Raw genomic sequence first — 17,871 nt, forward strand, 5'->3', positions numbered from 1 at the left:
GGGGTCATATTGATAGTGTCTGAGGCAGGGATCAAACTCAGATTGTCCTGGCTCCAAACCCAAAACTATATTCACTACATAACACCATTTCTCTAGACCATGTAGCTCTTATTGCACAGCTGTCCTATAATCAAAAGGCCATCTACACTCTTTACCTTTCATATGGACTTGTGAAGTAGCCCACTAATTTGGCTCCCTACTCCTCCAGTCAATCCTCTGAGATGCTGCTAACGTGATATATCCTAACCACATCTCTCCCCCACCCAAGAATCTTTAGGGGATCTGGGATGAAATATAGATTCCTCTGTCTGTCATTTAAAGTCCTTCACAGTCTGACCTTCCAAATCGGCCACCATTTCACTATGCATGCACTAATGTCTAGTTATATAATGTATGTATGCATACATTATAGTATGATATAGTTTTCCAAACATCACACTTCATCTTCTGCTTCTGTACTTTTGCTCATGCTGTCCCTCATATTTGGAACCCTCTCCCTCCTCACCACTGTCTCTTGGAATCTCTAGCTCCCTCGAAGACTCAGTTCAAAGGCTGCCTACTTACTACAAGAAAGCTTTCTCAATTCCCCCACTTTGTATATATTTTATACTTATTTATCTGTATAGTAGTTGAATGTAAGCCGCTCTAGCTGGGACCATTTTGTTTTCGTCTTTGTACCTAACAGAGTACCTGCCTCTAACAGGGAGTGCCTAACACAGGGTAGATGTATAGTAAATGCTTTATGAATTTAATTGACTGGAAAAGAATATGCAAAAATCCAGGGCCTAGAATTTATGGGTAAAGGTCAACATGAAGCAGAAACAAAAGCAATATTATAACTAGAACAACAGGGAATGCCTAAACAACTTGTAATATATGAATTGAGTGGAATATTATTGTACCATAAAAAGTAATAGATATGGACAATAGAGACTCATGGAAAGACTAATATGAATTGATGAAAAGTGAAAAAAGCAGGAACATGAAAATAATATTAGAAAGTGTCTTCAGTGGTGTAAATGGAAACAACCACAACAGCAACATCAAAGAAATTGAATTCCGCATAACTATCATGATCGAGTTTGGCCCCAAAGGAGAAAGAAGAAAATGCATCTCCCTCTCATCCTTACAGAGGTAGGGGACTATAGGTATAGAACATTGCATATACTTCCAGACTTAGTTAATGTGTTAATTTTACCAAACTTTCTTTCTCTTTTAAAAAATTCTTTATTATAAGGGATGGTCCATTGGCTGGGGGAGGGAGAGAGATCTCTTTGTAAATGAAGATAACGTAAAAACAAAAGATCTCAATAAAAACTGAAAAAAAATATTTAAGGAAATATGCTACAGACCACCTAGAAAGAAACAGGAAATAAATTAGATGTTCAGGAAACAGATCACAAGCCAGGCATTTAGGCATGTTTTAATAGTGATAGGGGACTTCAAATTATCAAGACATTTGTTACAGTGTTCTCTCTGCCAATATCAAAGCTGCTAATAATTTGACATCTGTTGTGATAATTTTACCATTCAAAAGGTAAAACAAAATGAGCAATGGAAACTTGAATTCTGGATCTGATTCTAATCAATAAACTGGAACTAACTGCTGAGGTGATGTTTAATTTAAGGTTGGTCTAGAAGTCCTATGAGGTTTCTCCCAACTCTGAGATTCTGTGACCCTATGATTCAGAGGTTATATGAAGATTATTCACGGCTCACTTTTCACTCTGGGTCAGCTTCCCTTTTACTATACAGCTCTATAAGGTCTTCTCAAGCCTGGTTTCCAGTCAATCAATCAACAAGCATTTATTAACCACCGAGTATGTGACAGGCATTGGGATAGATGCTGGGGACATAAAATCAAAAATGAAACCTCCCTGCCCTTAGGGAGCTTATATTCTCTCAGAAAGAATATGTGAGGATATAAATATACACAAAATATGGATGAGGTGTTTTGGGAGGAAATAGCAGTTATGGCATAAGGAGAAATAAAACGCAAAATTTTCAACCCAACCCGGATCAGAGTAAAAGCCTTCTACAATGTTTTCAAGAGCACTCAAAATACTCAGGATCATAAACTCATTGTAACATTCATTCACAACATAACAGCGTAACAAGAAAGAAAAAGCTACTGCATAAGCATCAATGATGTAGTCAGGGGTAGATGATAGTTCAAATTCCTATCATTTTTAACCTCTGTCCTTAACTTTGCTTGACTGCTGGTCTGGAATGTTAGGAAAATGGATCAAATCATGGATGGGCATGCATATGTTTTCTAAATCACCAGGGACCTGCTCTGAAAATGATAAGAAAAATAAATCCTATTTATATTGCGTGTTACAGCTCACAAAGCAAGCTGTTTATAAAAGGAGCTCCCAGAGACAGAAGCTAAGTGCCTAGATCAAGTTCAAGGTCATACAGCTCATCAGTCATAGACTTGGAACATAAGCCCAGTTCTCCTGACTCCTAGTCAAGTGTGCTCTGCAATACACCACAGTACCCTTCCTGTATCAAAGCTAAAACCTATGCAAAGGATAGGGCTACTATCAAAGCTCTAGAGAGCCATAAAGAACAACAGAGAGAAAACCATCCTCAGCTTCCCAATCCCAGCCCCCACTGAAATCAGCAAATAACACAGGAAAAAGACAAAAAGATAGGATTTATGCAGACATCAATAAGACTCCTCTTACTGGGCCACAACTCTGGGGATTTACAGAGTTCTTTACGATCAATGATAACTCATTCAAAGTTGCCTTGTTTTCCACCTGCTTTAAGTAAAACATTCTTCTCTAAAAACTAATAATAAATCAGTGATAAAAGGATTCTCTCACCCTCCCATTCTGATCTGGTCTGTACTCCATTTTTTGACCATAGAGCACAGAAGGTGCTCTAAGACCTACTTTTTAATGAACAAGGGACTGGGGGGAAGGGATAGAGACAAGATGGTGGAGTTGCAGGAAGAAGTACAGTAAGCTCACCTTCCCCCCCAAAAAAAAAATAACTCCTCCAAACACATCTATAAAATATATCTAACCAAATCTTGATGGAGAAATCCAAGAAAAAGTCACAGTGACTTGTCAAGCCCAGGTCAACAAAAGGAGACAGAGAGTTCTATGGACCTAGGGATGGGGTCTGGCCAGGTGTGCACTCTCAGAGCATTCCAGCACCCAGGGATCTTGCCTAAGGTCAAGACAAGATTCCAGGTCCATACCATGCCACTATGACCTTGGTCAAGGTGTGGAAACAGTGCCAACTGTCAGCTGTGTCACCCACTACCCAGTTATGGATCAAAGAACCACAGTGGACAGAGGAGAGGACCAATGGTAGGTCAGAAGCATGGTCACAGACCTTAGACAGTGTACTGGGCAAGAAGCAAACTGAGAAACAAGCAGGAGCTGTGTGGCTTGGAGCCCCAGGAACAGAGCGAGATCTCAGTTCTAGGTACTAGTCCACTCTGAAGTGCACAAAGAAATAACCAGGGGGGCAGCTAGGTGGTACAGTGGACAGAGCACTGGCCCTGAAGTCAGGAGGACCTGAGTTCAAATCCAGCCTCTGACCACACTTGACACTTACTAGCTGCGTGACCCTGGGCAAGTCACTTAACCCCAATTGCCAAAAAAAAAAAAGAAAGAAAGAAAGAAAAGAAAAGAAAAGAAATAACCAGGGAAGAAATCCAGATCAAAAGGAAGCCCACAGTTCTACTACTCTGAACCAACAGCTTTCCAGCTAGCTGAAAGTTGCTGAGTCTAGCAGCAATCTACTGTTGCTAAGATGCAAACCCAAGTCAAGAACTAAAGAGCTCAGACCAGAGGAACAGTGGGCAGCCTTTGTCCTGGGTCAGTCCACTTTGAAAGCACTGAAAGTTTTCAGGTCCCTTGGCCTGAACTGTCCCTGAGATCCGAGAATAACACAACACAAATATCCCAAGAAAGCAGCAAGAGGATTATCCCAGACCTTTCCTCCATAAATGCTTAGATTCTGGTACTAATACAAAGTCTAAAGTCAGAAAGTAAGCTGGAGGAATGAGCTAACAAAAAAAAAAAAGGTCTCACCATAAAAAGCTATTATGGTAACAGGGACACTCAAAATATAAATACAGAAGATAATGACTCCAAAACATCTACAAGCAAAACATCAAAGAAAACCACAGCTTGGACACAAATTCAAGTAGAATTTCTGGAAGAGATAAAGCAAGAGTTTATTTTATTTTAAAGAATTAAAGTTTTTTTTAATAAATGAAATGAGAGAGCTAAAGGAAAAAAAATGAGAATCATGGAAGAAAGAATTGGAAAAGTAATTACTAGCCAGATGATACAATTGGTACAAAATTTTGCTCAAACAATAAATTCCTTGAAAATTAGAATAGACCAAATAGAAGTCAATAATTCCATGAGACAACAATAAGTATTACAACAAAGTCAAAAGGCTGAAAAAATAGAAAAATATGTAAGTTGTTGTTTGTGTTATATAATTATACCTAGATTTTTTTAAAAAGTAGATTCTGCCTACAATAGATTCCGTAGGGTTACCAAGTAAGATTAGAAGTGAATAAAAATAAAAAAAGAAAGAATTATAGTTGCAATGAAGTAAAATGAAAGTAAAAATCAAAGACAGAGAAGACTATAGGTGGGGCAATTCCCCTTCTAACCAGCTGGCTCAGTAAAAATGGCCACCCTGGACTTGAGGCAGACTTTTTCTGGCAAATAAGTGTTTTCTCAGATATCTATAACATCTCATGCTCTCTTTAAATCTTTCCTTCTGGAGCACCAGGATCAAATGGCTTCATAGTAGGACTGTAACATTCTAAAATTACCCATAAGTTGGGAATAGATTATCTACTCTTTACCCAAATAACTTCTCCCTTCCATTAGTGCAGCCAATCAGAAGCTGAGTGTCACATAAAATGCCCTGGCCCTGAGTACTTTTCTGCCCCACGTGGCTAGGGAGTTCTCCCTGGCATAAGGATACAGTAAACATTTAACACTTACCAGAGTTCCTCCAGTGACACGTTCTTCTCTAGCATTAGAGCTAAGGCCTGGGCACCCAGACTGCCAATGTTGTTCCCCACCAGGCTGTACAGAGCACAGGAGCAAGAGGGCAACAGTCACTGGATATCCACCCTAACACAATTTCTCTGCTGCCCCATTTCCTCTGTCCTTAAATTCTCCCACCCCAAATTTTTCTCCAACAGGACAAAAATTCCAGTATTACCTGAGCCACTTCAAGCTGCGGTGGTCATGCAAGGCAGATGCGAGTGCTTGGGCTCCTTCATCTCCCACTGCATTGCCCCAGAGACTGAAATGAAAAACACCAACAAAAACCAGCATAATAACTCCACCTCATGATTTGAGATGAAAGAAAAAGTACCATCTCAAATATTCACAAGGCTCCATTTGGCTTTCATCCCCTCCAGGGACTATAATATACAATGTAATAATGTGATGTTTAAATGAAAAAATCAAGAGGGAATTTTCTTTCCAACCCAACATAGGCTGAGGACTCCTAAGGAGATAAAGAGGCAGGGCCTGAGAATATCTTGGTACATTTAACATTAAGTGAATGACATGGGAATTTCATGCTGAATGTGAATATTTAATGACATTACTTTCTCCTAGTTTTCCTTCCACCTCTATAACCATTCTTTCTTGGGCTTTCACTGATTCTTCTTCCTCCTCTCACTCCCTAAGTATCCCAGAAAGCTCCCACTTCATCCCTCCTGTTCTTTATCTCCTTTAGTGATTTCATCTCTTCTCAGAGTTTTAATCATCACCTCTATGTAGAATACTCCCAAATCTATGATTCTAGCCCCAAATTCTACCTTAAACTCAAGTCCCACACTTCCATCTGCTAGCTGGGCAATTCCATCTGGATGTTTCCTGCCATTATCTCAAATTCAATATGTCCAAAATAGAACTCCTTTCTCCAGAATCTGCTCTTCATCCTAATTTTTCAATTTCTATTTTTGTATTAATATCTTCCTGGCCATCCTGTCTCAAAATCTTGACATCATCCTTAATTCTTCCCTCTCCTTCACATCACATATCCAATCAGTTGCCAAGTCTTGTTGATTTTATTTTCATCATACCTCTTCCTTCATTCCTTCAATCTCATCTCTCTTACTTATTACTTGTGTGACTTGAATAAGTTGCCTAAACTCCCTGAGTCTCAGTCTGCTGTTTGCCTGTAAAATAAAGACGTTAGACTATGGCCTCTGAGGTCCCATCCAGGTCCTTAATCTAGGATCCTACCACGTTTGACCATCTTAGCCACCCAACTTTTGTCATACACCAGTTTACTGAAGTCCTTCTTAAAACATGTTAGCCAAAACTCGACACAGTACTACAGACGCAACCTGACCAACACAAAACAAAATGAAATGTCACCTCCTTGGTTCAGAACATGAGTCTACTTTTAACGTCCCTGAAGTTAGCATTAACTTTTTTGGGGGGGAGAGGGTTAACAACTATACAGCTAGCAGTCAGCTGACCCACCCTGGGGCCTTTTCCACATTGACTGCTGCTAAGTCAAGACTCCCATTCATATATGTGTGTGTGTGTGTGTGTGTATGTGTAGGTGTGTGTATATATGTGTATATATGTATGTATATATTCATATACGTATGTACAGGCTGGTAATACCGTTAAGCAATTAGGTCTTGAGGCAGGTAAGGATGGGCCTCATGATAGGGCTTCTATGCTAAGAGAGAAAGCAGGCACAAGGACTCTCCCCACTCCCAGCCTTCTATTTTCTCGCTTCAGTCCTTATCTCCTCTGGGCATGCCATGCATGAGAGGGAATCCTTTCAATCTCACAGCCAAACACACTCACTGAAACTTCCTGGTATCCTTAGATCCTAACTCTTGCCTAGAAGCCAGAATCTGTAACTCAACTTCCCTTTTTCATTATCTGCCTCCTTTTCTATCTGCTGAAACCTAACAAAATGAAGGACTAAGGTTTCATTTTTCTCACTTATAAAATGAGGATAATAATTTCATTACCTATCTCAAGGATTATCATGAGAAAAGCTTGACATAATTGTGAGTTATACCAATAATTATACTACTTAAAAGGATTACAGAGAGGTAGGATAGCATAGAGAAGAGAGAGCTGGCTTCAGAGTCAGAAAGACCTGTGTTCAAATCCTACATTTAACAAATCCTGTCTTAACAAGTCACTCAACCTTTTGATGTTCCAGGCTACTTTCTGTGACTATAAGATGAGCTCCCTTCCCCCACTGGTAGAGGGAATTTCCTCTACATAAATGAAATCATGGGTGTAGTCCCATCCTAGTAAAAGAGTTAGTCTAGAAGACTTCCAAGGACACTCCCAGTTCTAAATATACGCTTCCATGACAGCCATCATCAAGTATTTTAATGCCCCTGACATGAAGGAAAGATTAGAGTTGTTCTGTTTGGGTCAGAGGGCAAAACCCATAAGTTGCAAAGAGAAAAATTGAGGCTTTTGATGTTAGGGGGGAAAAGTTTCCTAACGATGCAAGATGTCCAAAATGAGCTGCCAAGGACCAAAATGAGGTGGTGAATTATAGTCACAAGGTCAGTCCTCTCTCTTACCCTCTGAGGAACATCTAGTAATTATTTCTATGGGTCTGAAATGGACTTCTAATATGCACACACACACACACACACACACACACACATACATACACATGCACATATGCATGCACGCATTCATATATGTGCGTGCACACCTGTGTGCATGAAACTTAAAACAACTGAAGATTGACCTGTGGAGGCTCTGAATGGTCTCCTCGTCCCTTTCCTGGTAGCACAACCTACCCCAAAAACTGAAGAGAATTGTTGTCTTTCAGGCCTTCTGCCAACACCTTGGCTCCTACTGCAGTAATGTGATTGTTCCCCAACCTGGAATTTAAAAGTAATCTCAATCCACACAACTTGAAAGGCAGGCAGGAATAATTATAATCACCTTAACTCCAAACATTTCTACATTGCTTTAAGATTTACAAAGCACAGAAAACCTGGATATGGCTCCTGTTAGCTCCTCCAAGTCAAAGAAGTCAACAGGCTCATTTTATGGAGGCCAGATGAGCCAGAAGAGGAGAGAGATAACAAGTTCCTGGATTGACTTTGGATTTAGTCACTGTTCTTTTACAAGAAAAACTAGTCTTTTCTTAACTTGACCATTCTGGCCTGTTTGAAAGTCTGATATAATTTCATTTTCTACCAACAAGAAGAAAAACAAAAACATCAAGCAAAGTACAATGGGTATAAGGACGCACAGAGAGAGAGAGGGTCAAAATAGGCAGTGGTTTCTTCCCAACCATAAGGGAAGTGGCCAGACTAGAGAAGATGAGTCATGTTCCTCTTTGCTTTAGTCATTGACTTGGTGCCCGTACAAAGACAATCCTTAATCTCTTACAATTCATTTTCCTCTTCTGGAATCTGACTGCAGGTAACATTTACCCATCACAAAATGCTCTGGAGAGGAATATGAGATGAGAGGGGAGGAAGATGTGAATATCTGCATTAAGAGCTGGTAGAATGAAGGTATGTTTCTTATAAACTCCTTGAGCCTGCTACCCCTATGCCCCAGAAAGTGACACTGTGAATTTAGCAGAGACCTAGCCAAAGTAGAGGGGAAGGACTCAACCAGGAAAGCATCAAGGAGTCAGAAGACAGAAGCCACATCCAAAAACCCCAGGGCCTCTTCAGGAAGGTCTTGATCCACCCGATAACCACAGAGCACATGCTCTGAGTTGCATTTCACTTAACAGGGATGGGCTTAGGACCATCAGATAGGTTGGGTATAGTTAGAAGGAAATTCAGAAATCATCTAATGGTCCAACACTTATTTTATAGATGGGAAAACCAAGGACCAGAGGCATAATGATTTGCTTCAGTTGCAAAGCTGAAATTTGAACTTAGGTTCTCTTGTTCCAAACCCAATGCTCTTTCTAAATTCTCTCTTATTTCAAATTATACAAAGTTGTTTAGGAGTTCAACCTATGTCTATGAATTCATTTTTTCTTTGCTGTTAATTTCACTGCATAAGGACTGATCCTTCAACTTTGACCTCACTTAGGAATACCTCAGCTAATTGGCCAGATGACAAAAAAAGAAAATGAGAGTAGGTGAACGAGTGAATAAGATTGAGCCCAACAAACAACAAAGGAGGGAGATGATCATACTAACTTTTAATGCTTCTCCAAACTTTAAAAACAAGAGTAGTGCAGAAGAAAGAGGGCTGGATTTGGAGTCAGGGGCCTGGATTCACATTTTGACACTGCCACTTACTACTTCTGTGATCTTGGGCTAGCCACTTAATTGCTCTGGGCCTCAGTTTCCCATATACAGGCAACCTCAGTTTTCTATCACTGTTAAAATGACAAGGTTGGACCAGATGGCCTCTAAGACCTCTACCAGCTCTAAATCTATGCTCCCACATAATCAGAAAAGCAAGCTAACTGAAATTAATGAACAAATTCTTAGGAAACTAAGGGCACAAATGGGATCAAGTGAGTTTCATGCTGGGAGGATCTAGAGCAGAGATGCACAGATCATCTAATGTTTATGCTGCCTAAGCTACTACTAACCAGAGTTACTATTTCTGTACAAAAAAAAAGACAGAAAGCCTGATTAGGTAAGTACCTTCAATTTAGTGCTGTGGGATGGACCTTGCATCACAATTTACAGTAAAATCTCAAAACAAACCTGTAATTATCACTAATTTAGCACAGTGCCCACAGTAAAGTAATTTAGCACGCAGCACCCAGATTGCATGAGAGACAGAACAGGGGGAAATGACCCAGGGACTGTTTCCCTGGGTGGGGCAAAGAAGAGGTAGACCAAAGAATCACAAGGATGACAAGTCCTACGGGATATCACACTGTCCCAGGAATTGCCTGGTATACCCTATAATCAGGCATTCCATGAATCCTGGAATCTCAAATCATTATATGGTAGCACAAGTTCTGGAGCAGCCCCAAATTGATTAGATCAGGGCACTCCTTCTTACTTTTTACTTAGCTCAAGTTTGAAATCATTATCAGGAACTTGGGGTAAGGAACTAGGGGATCTCTCATGGAAATGAATCCCCTCTCCTCACCTCAATGCCAAGAAGTTCTGCTTGTGCTTGAGAAGGCTGGCCAAAGAGTGAGCACAGTCATCCGTCAGCTTGTTATTGAACAACCTGAAAGATTTCACAAGAGATACACAGCGTGAAAGGAAGGCTGGCACAAACAGGAATCTCAGGAACAAATCTGCATTCACCTCTTAACTTGTACCTACCCCATTCCCAAAAACAGAAACCCATACTCCAAGGAGCTGAGATCAAACTCAATGATGGAAGCCCTACTTACGCAAGCTTCTGAAATTGGTCACACTGCAGAGCTTGGTCAACCAGCCTGCAGATGCCTTGGTCAGAAATGTTGTTATCTCTCAAGCTAAAAAAGAAAAGAAATTTAAAAAAAAAAAGAAAAGAAAAAGGAAAAAAATAAAATGAGACAAAGGGTCTTCATAGGACACCTGATAGGGAAAGAATTATCCACTCCATTGAACACTGATTCCTCAGATGCCCCCACCCAATCCTTTGGATACCATTAGTAATGGACCTAAACATATCTTAATCTATCAATCAATAAACATTTATTAAACACCTACTCTGTGTCAGGCACTATGTGCTGGAGATACAAAAAGAGGCAAAAGACAGCCTTTGCCCTCAAGTGTAAGCACTTTAATGGAAGAGACAATATGCAAACAAATATAGAAAAAATAAGCTATATACAGGATAAATAGGAAATAATTAACAGAAGGAAAGCACTGGAATGAAGGGGTTAAGGAAGGCTTCCTGTAAAAGGTGAAATTTTAGTTGGGACTTAAAGGAAGCCAGGGAGGTCAGTAGTCAGAGGAGAGAAGGTAGAGCATTGCAGGCACTGGGGACACACAGAAACAATGCCTGAAGCTGAGAGATGGAGCAACTCATTTGTGGAACAGCCAGAAAGCCAGTGTCACTGGATTGAAGAGTACATGTCAGGGAGTAAAGTATAAGAAGACTGGAAAGGTAAGAGAGGGCTAGGTTATGAAAAGCTTTGAATGCAGACAGAATATTTTGTACTTGCTCCTGGAGGCAATAGGAAGCCACTGGAGTTTACTGAGGGAATGGGATGGTGGTGACATGATTGGACCTGCTTTTTAGGAAAATCACTTTAGAGGCTAAGTGAAGGATGTGGAGCATCAGAATGGGGAGACCTAGGGCAGGCAGACCCCCACCAGCAGGCTACTGCAATAGTCCAGCCATGAGGTGATGAGGGCCTGTACTGGAGTGGTGGTAGTGTCAGAGGAAAGAAGGGGGTTTATTTGAGAAATGTTGCAAAAGTGAAACCAACAGGCCTTGGGATTTAGTTTTCATTTGTCCCAATAGTGCAAATGCCTGTGCTTCATGGATAGGAGCTGAGCAAACAATAATCTCCAATATTCTTTCAATAGCTAATATCCCGGGAATCTCTCAATCTGTATGTCAGTATTTGGCACACCTGACTCCTTTTGGCATATGTTTAAGTAAATGACACTCAGCCACAGCCAATTTATAGAAGGCTGTTCTGTGTGTAAAAAATCTTTTGAGATTTCATTAGGTCACCCTGGACATCACTCTGTCACTCTGGACATCAAAACTGCCCGCCTCCTGCCTGGGGATCCATCGATGTAACTACCTCCAAAAGTAGAATGAGGGCAATTGAACCTGAATGGTGTTAAAATGATCAGTCCTTGAACTGAGGACCTAAGAAAACTAACAGAGGATAAGGATTAGTAGCTGTTTCATTATTTTTCCTTCCCATTTAATTAAAGATTACTCCTTCTTAAATCAAAACAACAACAAATCCACAACAAAATAAAACAAAAAAACAAGGATAAAAATAATTTCTATAGATTTTTTTAAACTTGATTAAAAAAACAAAACAACTATGGGGCCATCAGCAGACACATTCTCTTTTACCAATTTTCCAATCAAGATCAGAAAGTAGATAATACATAGAGCCATCATACATTGGAAAGTAACTAATCTGAATATGCTCCCTGGAATTTTACTTACAGGACAACTCCAAGGGTTCTGAAGAACTTCAGAAATAGATTTAAATTCAACAAATATTTATTAAACCCAGAATATGTACAAGGTTCTATGTTAGGTATTAAAACTATAAAGTTAAAAAAAAATAGCCCCTGCCCTCATGGAGATCACTTTTTACAGAATGCTTAACTATGTCCTGTGTCCAGTCCCCTGAGGGAGAGGAGGAGAGTGTTCTACGTTAGGTATTAAAACTATAAAGTTATTGCTTCTTAATAAGGTTTTCTAGAGTTCCAAGACTAAAGACTGACATATTATAACCTATGTCAAATTGCTTGTCTTCTCAATGAGGGGAGGTAGAGAGGGAAAAAAATTTAGAACTCAAAATTTAAAAAAAAGGTTAAAAACTTTTTACATGTAAATGGAAAAAAATAAAATGTTTGGGGAAGAAAGACTGACAACTAAGAAATGACCCTTTGTTGGCGGGATAGAGGATACCATGTTGCCCCCTTATCCTATTTGACAGAAAAAAATTAAGGAAATGCCCACACTGCACCCTATGGTTTGTTATGGTTTTTAGATAGCTATGGCTATTTCAGTCCATAATATCCTCCTGCACTGGCAGAAATAGAAACTAACCAATAAGATCCAACTATGCACGACGCATGACGATAGGTGCTAGGGCTATAAATACAGGAGTAAGACGGAGTAGAATACAACATGATTAAATTCCTAAAGGAAAATCAGTCTGCTCATCTAAGCCAAGAGATCTAGGCCACCATTTCCTTGGATTTTGAAAAATAAAACCACACTCATAGCCTCTAATGAACTCTCTTGGCATAATTCAGAGGAAGATGGGCATAGCTATTTGCGGGGTGAGGGAGAGTTTGGTATGCTATAAAGCAGCCCTGTTACGAACTCACTTTGTTGCTCTGGGAAAAATAACTTCATTCTTTTATCCTTCCTAAAATAAAGTGGTTGACCTACTTCCTACCTATATGACCTTAGGTAAATAATTTAACCTCTCTGGGCCTCACTCTTCTGGTCTATAAAATGAGGGGTTAGATAGGACAACCTCTGAGCTCCCTTCAGATTCTACCTTTAAGATCCTATAATTAGAGTTTTTTAATCTGGAGTGTGTGAACCTATTTTTTTAATATCATAACTAATTATAATTGGTTTCCTTTGTAGCTTTATATATTTTATTTTATTTTATTTATTTAAAACCATTGTTCTGGGGAGTGGTCCATAGGCTTCACTAGACTGCCAAAGGGGTCCATGACACAAAAAAAGGTTAAGAACCCCTGGACTAGAGGAACTTGAGAGAAATGATTATTTCTCTCTTGTATTTTTTAAAATTTTATTTATTTATTCATTCATTGCAAGGCAGTGGGGAGTTAAGTGACTTGCCTAAGGTCACACAGCTAGTACATGTCAAGTGTCTGAAACCACATTTGAACTCAGGTCCTCCTGACTCCAGGGCTGGTGCTCCATCCACTGCACCACCTAGCTGCCCCTCTCTCTTGTATTTAATAACTGTATGGAATTAGGACCAAGTTTTTTCCCCCTTTTCTACTTCCTCGCCCAAAAATCAAACAGTGTGGGAATCTTGGGGAAAACTTGCCCAACCTAGCTAAGAGAATTGGTGAATTCCTGTTCACTGTGTTTAGTCAGACAGGTCTGGGGTAGAAGTGAATTCTCTCTTTGATATGTATATTGATAAGTCTCTTTGCCCAAGACTTGGGTGAGCTAAGTCTCTTACCCCCAAGACTCTCATTAGAATGAGCCCACATCTCATTATAATATTCATTTTCTCATTAATTGTTAACCAACTGTAGTTGATTGATACCTTCAGGAACACCCATTTTTCCAAGGCTATATAAGTTGCAAGCCCACCACCACGAAGGCCTTTGGCATGCAACAGTGCCACTGACCACTTATATTATTAAATGCTAGCATTATTAATAAAATGATTAATGACCCAGAAATTATGTCTTTTGAACTCTTTAAATGTCACAAACTCTAAGGTCCCCTCCAGCTCTCACTCCCATGCTTCTGAGTCCCCTCTCCCAAAGGCCCAGGGTGTTAACAGGCCATTCCAAAGCAGCTAAATGAAGCACTCACTAGAGAGCCTGGCAGATGCGTAGGCACGGCAGGAGCTGCTCCACGCCAATGTCTCCCACTGAATTGTAATCCAGCTGTAAGGCCACAGGTTGCTTGAGATTCTTCAGCACAAAAGCCAAAGCAGCACATTCCGCAGGACCAATGTTGCAGTAAGTCACCTTCAGGTGCCCAACCTCCAGTTTGCACACGGCTTCCCGGGCCAGGTGCTCATCCTGCATCTCATAGAGGCTCCTGATCAACCAGACAAATTCAGGCATGGCATGCATACTCTTGACCTCACCAGGCACAGCTGGTGGAATAGACTGGAAGTGTCTCTTGAGCCCTCGGGCCAGGCACCACCGGACATGGCTCTGTTTCTGGAGGAGTGGGGTGGAGGCCTCCTGGCACTCTGCTAATAGGCCCCAGTGCTTGTGGGACAGTAGGCCAGCCAGGAAAACGGCAGTGATCTGGATGTTGTGGGGTTCAGCTTTCTGCAGGAGGGCTGTGACACTCTCCTCCTCTCCCTCAGGGGACTGGACACAGGACATAGGAAACAGCCAAGCCAGGGATCGACTGGGCTTCTTGTGATGGTTGAACAAGCATCTGATCACTGAGGGGGTGACATCAGCACCAAGCAATAGATAGAAAGCAGCAAAGAAGCACTGAAAAGTAATGTGCAGGAATTCCATAGGAGCCGAGCTCTCCTGAGAAAAGCTCTTCGATCGAACCAGGAAGCCCAAGGAAAGGTCCTCCTCATCCACCCCAGATGCCCAGAGCTGCTTTGCAGAGAACACATAGTTACAAGTGCCCAGGCCCCACAGGGCCAGTCTGCCCAGGTGCAGGATGGTAGGGAGCCGAGGCTGAAGGGTAGTAGTCCTGGGGTGCCACCCCCCATCATCAGGGGAGGCGTGCAGCACAAAATGCTGCAGGATCAGAAGATACATATCTGTGGTCGTCTTCAGGGAGCCACAGCCATGCAGCAGGAGCTCCTTGTGACACTTGGACACAATCCAGGAGAAGACTGGCACATGGCATAAACCGTGCAGGGCCGAGGTGGCTTTCACCAGATGGACGATCCTGTCCGCGACCCCAGGGTCACTGTGATGCTTCCTCATGAACAGCTCAATCCCTTCCTGGGAGAAGCCTTTCAGGCTCAGTTCCTTCTGCACATACTTCCTGAGGAAAGCGGAGACGGCATGGGGCCGGCTCGTCAGCACCTTCTTGGCATTCTTCATCAGATTGCCTCGGAGAAGGTTGAACAGCAGGCTCTGGACAGACGTAGGGTCATTTGGGGAACAGTGTGTGTCTCTGTCTGTAAACTTGAACTTGAATTCATCAAACCCATCGAAAGTGAGCAAGACCTGGTCGGGATGATCTAGCAGGTACTGGAAGACCTCCTCTTGGCCCTCGTCCGGCCAGCAACACTGCTCAAACAGTAGGGTCTGCATGGAGACCATCTTGTCCACAGACTGCAGCTGCCGGCAAGTGAATGGGAAGACAAAGAGGAAATCCTGGAAGTGCCGGCCCGTGGCCCAGAGGCGGTGAAGCTGCTGTAGGAGTGTGCTCTTCCCACTGCCGGCTTCTCCCACCAAAAGCACCGTGTCAGCATCTTCATTGATGCAATCACTGTCACTGAAGATGTCTGGGAGTTCCACGGCGTCATGGCACTTCTGGCTGGATGCACTGACACTAAGGTCCTTCCGAATCTCTAAGATGTTCTCTGTGTATATGTTCTCTAGGCATAGGTTCTCGGTGCCATCATAGGTGCTAAGGAAACGAGACTGGGCAGAAACTGTGGCCTTCAGCTTGGCCATGTACTTCTTACACGCAATAGCTGGAAGAAAGAGAAACAGATAAAAATAGGATCCTACATAGGAAGTGATGAATGTTGACTTAGCTAGACTTGGCTTCCCTAGGGAGCACAGAGTTATTTACATCATAAATGGTTAAATGTTAATCTAAGCTTAGAAATACTGCCTTCCCACAGGCCAAAAGAATACCTAGGATATCCCTAGGAAGTACAGGACCACAGCTACAGGGAATTTCCTTCTCAGAGAAGTCATCTGAATCACTGAATCACATCCTGAATCACCCTGGTCAGCAAACCTTGGGTCAGCAAACCCTTTAGTCCCCAGTGCAATCCATGGGGCCTAGGAATGTGCTATTGTAGATCTGAAGCATTGACAAAAGAGATATAAAATGTAATGAAAATGTAAGGAGGGAATTAGAAAAAGGAGATATGAAAAGAGAAAGGTATATGTGGCAGGGAGTGATAGAGGGAGAGCCAGAGACAAGGGGCACAGGGAAAGCTCAGAGGTGCCTGACCTGTCTAACTTTTGTCTGGCCCATGTTTTGTGCCTTGACATAGAGGGGTGGCCTGGATTTCTTCATTTTCAGTTCATTTTATCATAAAACACTATTGAATAAGCAATGTCATGAGTAGGGAATGTTCAGGAAACTGTCCTTGGCAAGATTTATTAACTGAGAAGTCTAAATAAATAACCTCCCATGTCTTAACACAGTTCCCCTTTCTGGATATATGAGCTGTTCAAAGTTCTGGTAAGGAGAGCAGGACACTCCAAAGATTTAGCTCACACTGACAGAGTCCTCTAAGTATAATCATTCATTCACATATTCATTTGTTCAACATTTATTGCTTACTGTATAGAGAATATGGGGCAGCTAGGTGGTGCAGTGGATAGAGTACCAGGCCTGGAGTCAGGAAGACTCATCTTCCTGAGTTCAAATCTGGCTTCAGACACTAGTAGCTGTGTGACCTTGGGAAAGTCACTTAACCCTGTTTGCCTCAGTTTCCTCATCTGTCAAATGAGCTGGAGAAGGAAAGGGCAAATCCCTCTAGTATCTCTGCCAAGAAAACCCAAAGTGGGGTCATGAAGAGCTGGACATGACTGAACAAAAAAATCAATCGTAGATGCTGGGCAAGATACAAAATTCAGACATGCATCTGCCCTTATGAAACTTTCAGTCTAGTGGGGGAGAGACACAACACAGACAACCATGCCATACAATGTCACATGACAAATGCATTATAAAATTGCAAAACAAAGTGCTGTGTGCACTCAATGAAAGATTTAATATTTCCTTTGCAACTAGTCAACCATTAAATTAGCAGACTGTCAAATTGCCGCTCTTCTCAACCTAGTAGCTTACTTAAAGGATTGCTCATGCTCTAAAGGCAATCAACACAGCAGCATCTTGAGTCAAAGCAATGGACTTTGCACGTGTTTGCCCTTGTTCCTGAGATAAGTTATTTTAATAGCCTCTGAATACGCCAAAGACCATCTCAAAATTTTCAAAGAAAGTAAAATTTTCTTTTAATGATCATAGAATAATAGATCTAGGCCTGAAAGGGAGCTCAGAAGCCACCTACTCTACCCTCACATTTTACAGATGAGGAAACAACACACCAATGAGGTTAAGTGACTTGCCCAAGAAGTATGTGATAGAGCCAGAATTTGAACCCAAATCTTCTATGTCTAAATCCGGTGTTCTTTCCACTGGGACACACTACCAATATGTATAGAGGGCACTGTATTAAGTAATAATGATGACCATAATAGTTAACATATATATATATATATATAATGGCTACTATGTGCCAGGTACTGTGCTGAACGCTTTACAATTATTATCTCATTTTATCCTCACAACAACCCTGGGAGGCAAGTACTAGTATTATCTCCATTTTATGGATGAGGAAACTGAGACA

The 17,871-nt window shown here is 41.4% G+C and overlaps 1 protein-coding gene across 4 annotated transcripts in view; it reads right to left on the bottom strand.

Moving 5' to 3' along the window:
- NOD2 (nucleotide binding oligomerization domain containing 2) overlaps window positions 1-17,871 on the bottom strand; it is a 41,135-nt gene that overhangs the window by 9,883 nt on the left and 13,381 nt on the right. For 3 of the 4 annotated variants that reach the window (XM_027869575.1, XM_027869576.1, XM_027869578.1), the window contains 6 exons: window positions 14,163-15,975; window positions 10,336-10,419; window positions 10,083-10,166; window positions 7,796-7,879; window positions 5,212-5,295; window positions 4,989-5,072 (listed from right to left, as the gene is read on the bottom strand). In XM_027869575.1, the coding sequence (XP_027725376.1) occupies window positions 4,989-5,072; window positions 5,212-5,295; window positions 7,796-7,879; window positions 10,083-10,166; window positions 10,336-10,419; window positions 14,163-15,975 (2,233 nt within the window). The remainder of the gene's footprint in view (window positions 1-4,988; window positions 5,073-5,211; window positions 5,296-7,795; window positions 7,880-10,082; window positions 10,167-10,335; window positions 10,420-14,162; window positions 15,976-17,871) is intronic. The other variant, XM_027869577.1, reaches the window with a different exon arrangement.

The sequence above is a fragment of the Vombatus ursinus genome, unplaced genomic scaffold, assembly GCF_900497805.2.
Source record: "Vombatus ursinus unplaced genomic scaffold, bare-nosed wombat genome assembly UNPS02014793.1, whole genome shotgun sequence".
Taxonomy (NCBI): domain Eukaryota; kingdom Metazoa; phylum Chordata; class Mammalia; order Diprotodontia; family Vombatidae; genus Vombatus; species Vombatus ursinus.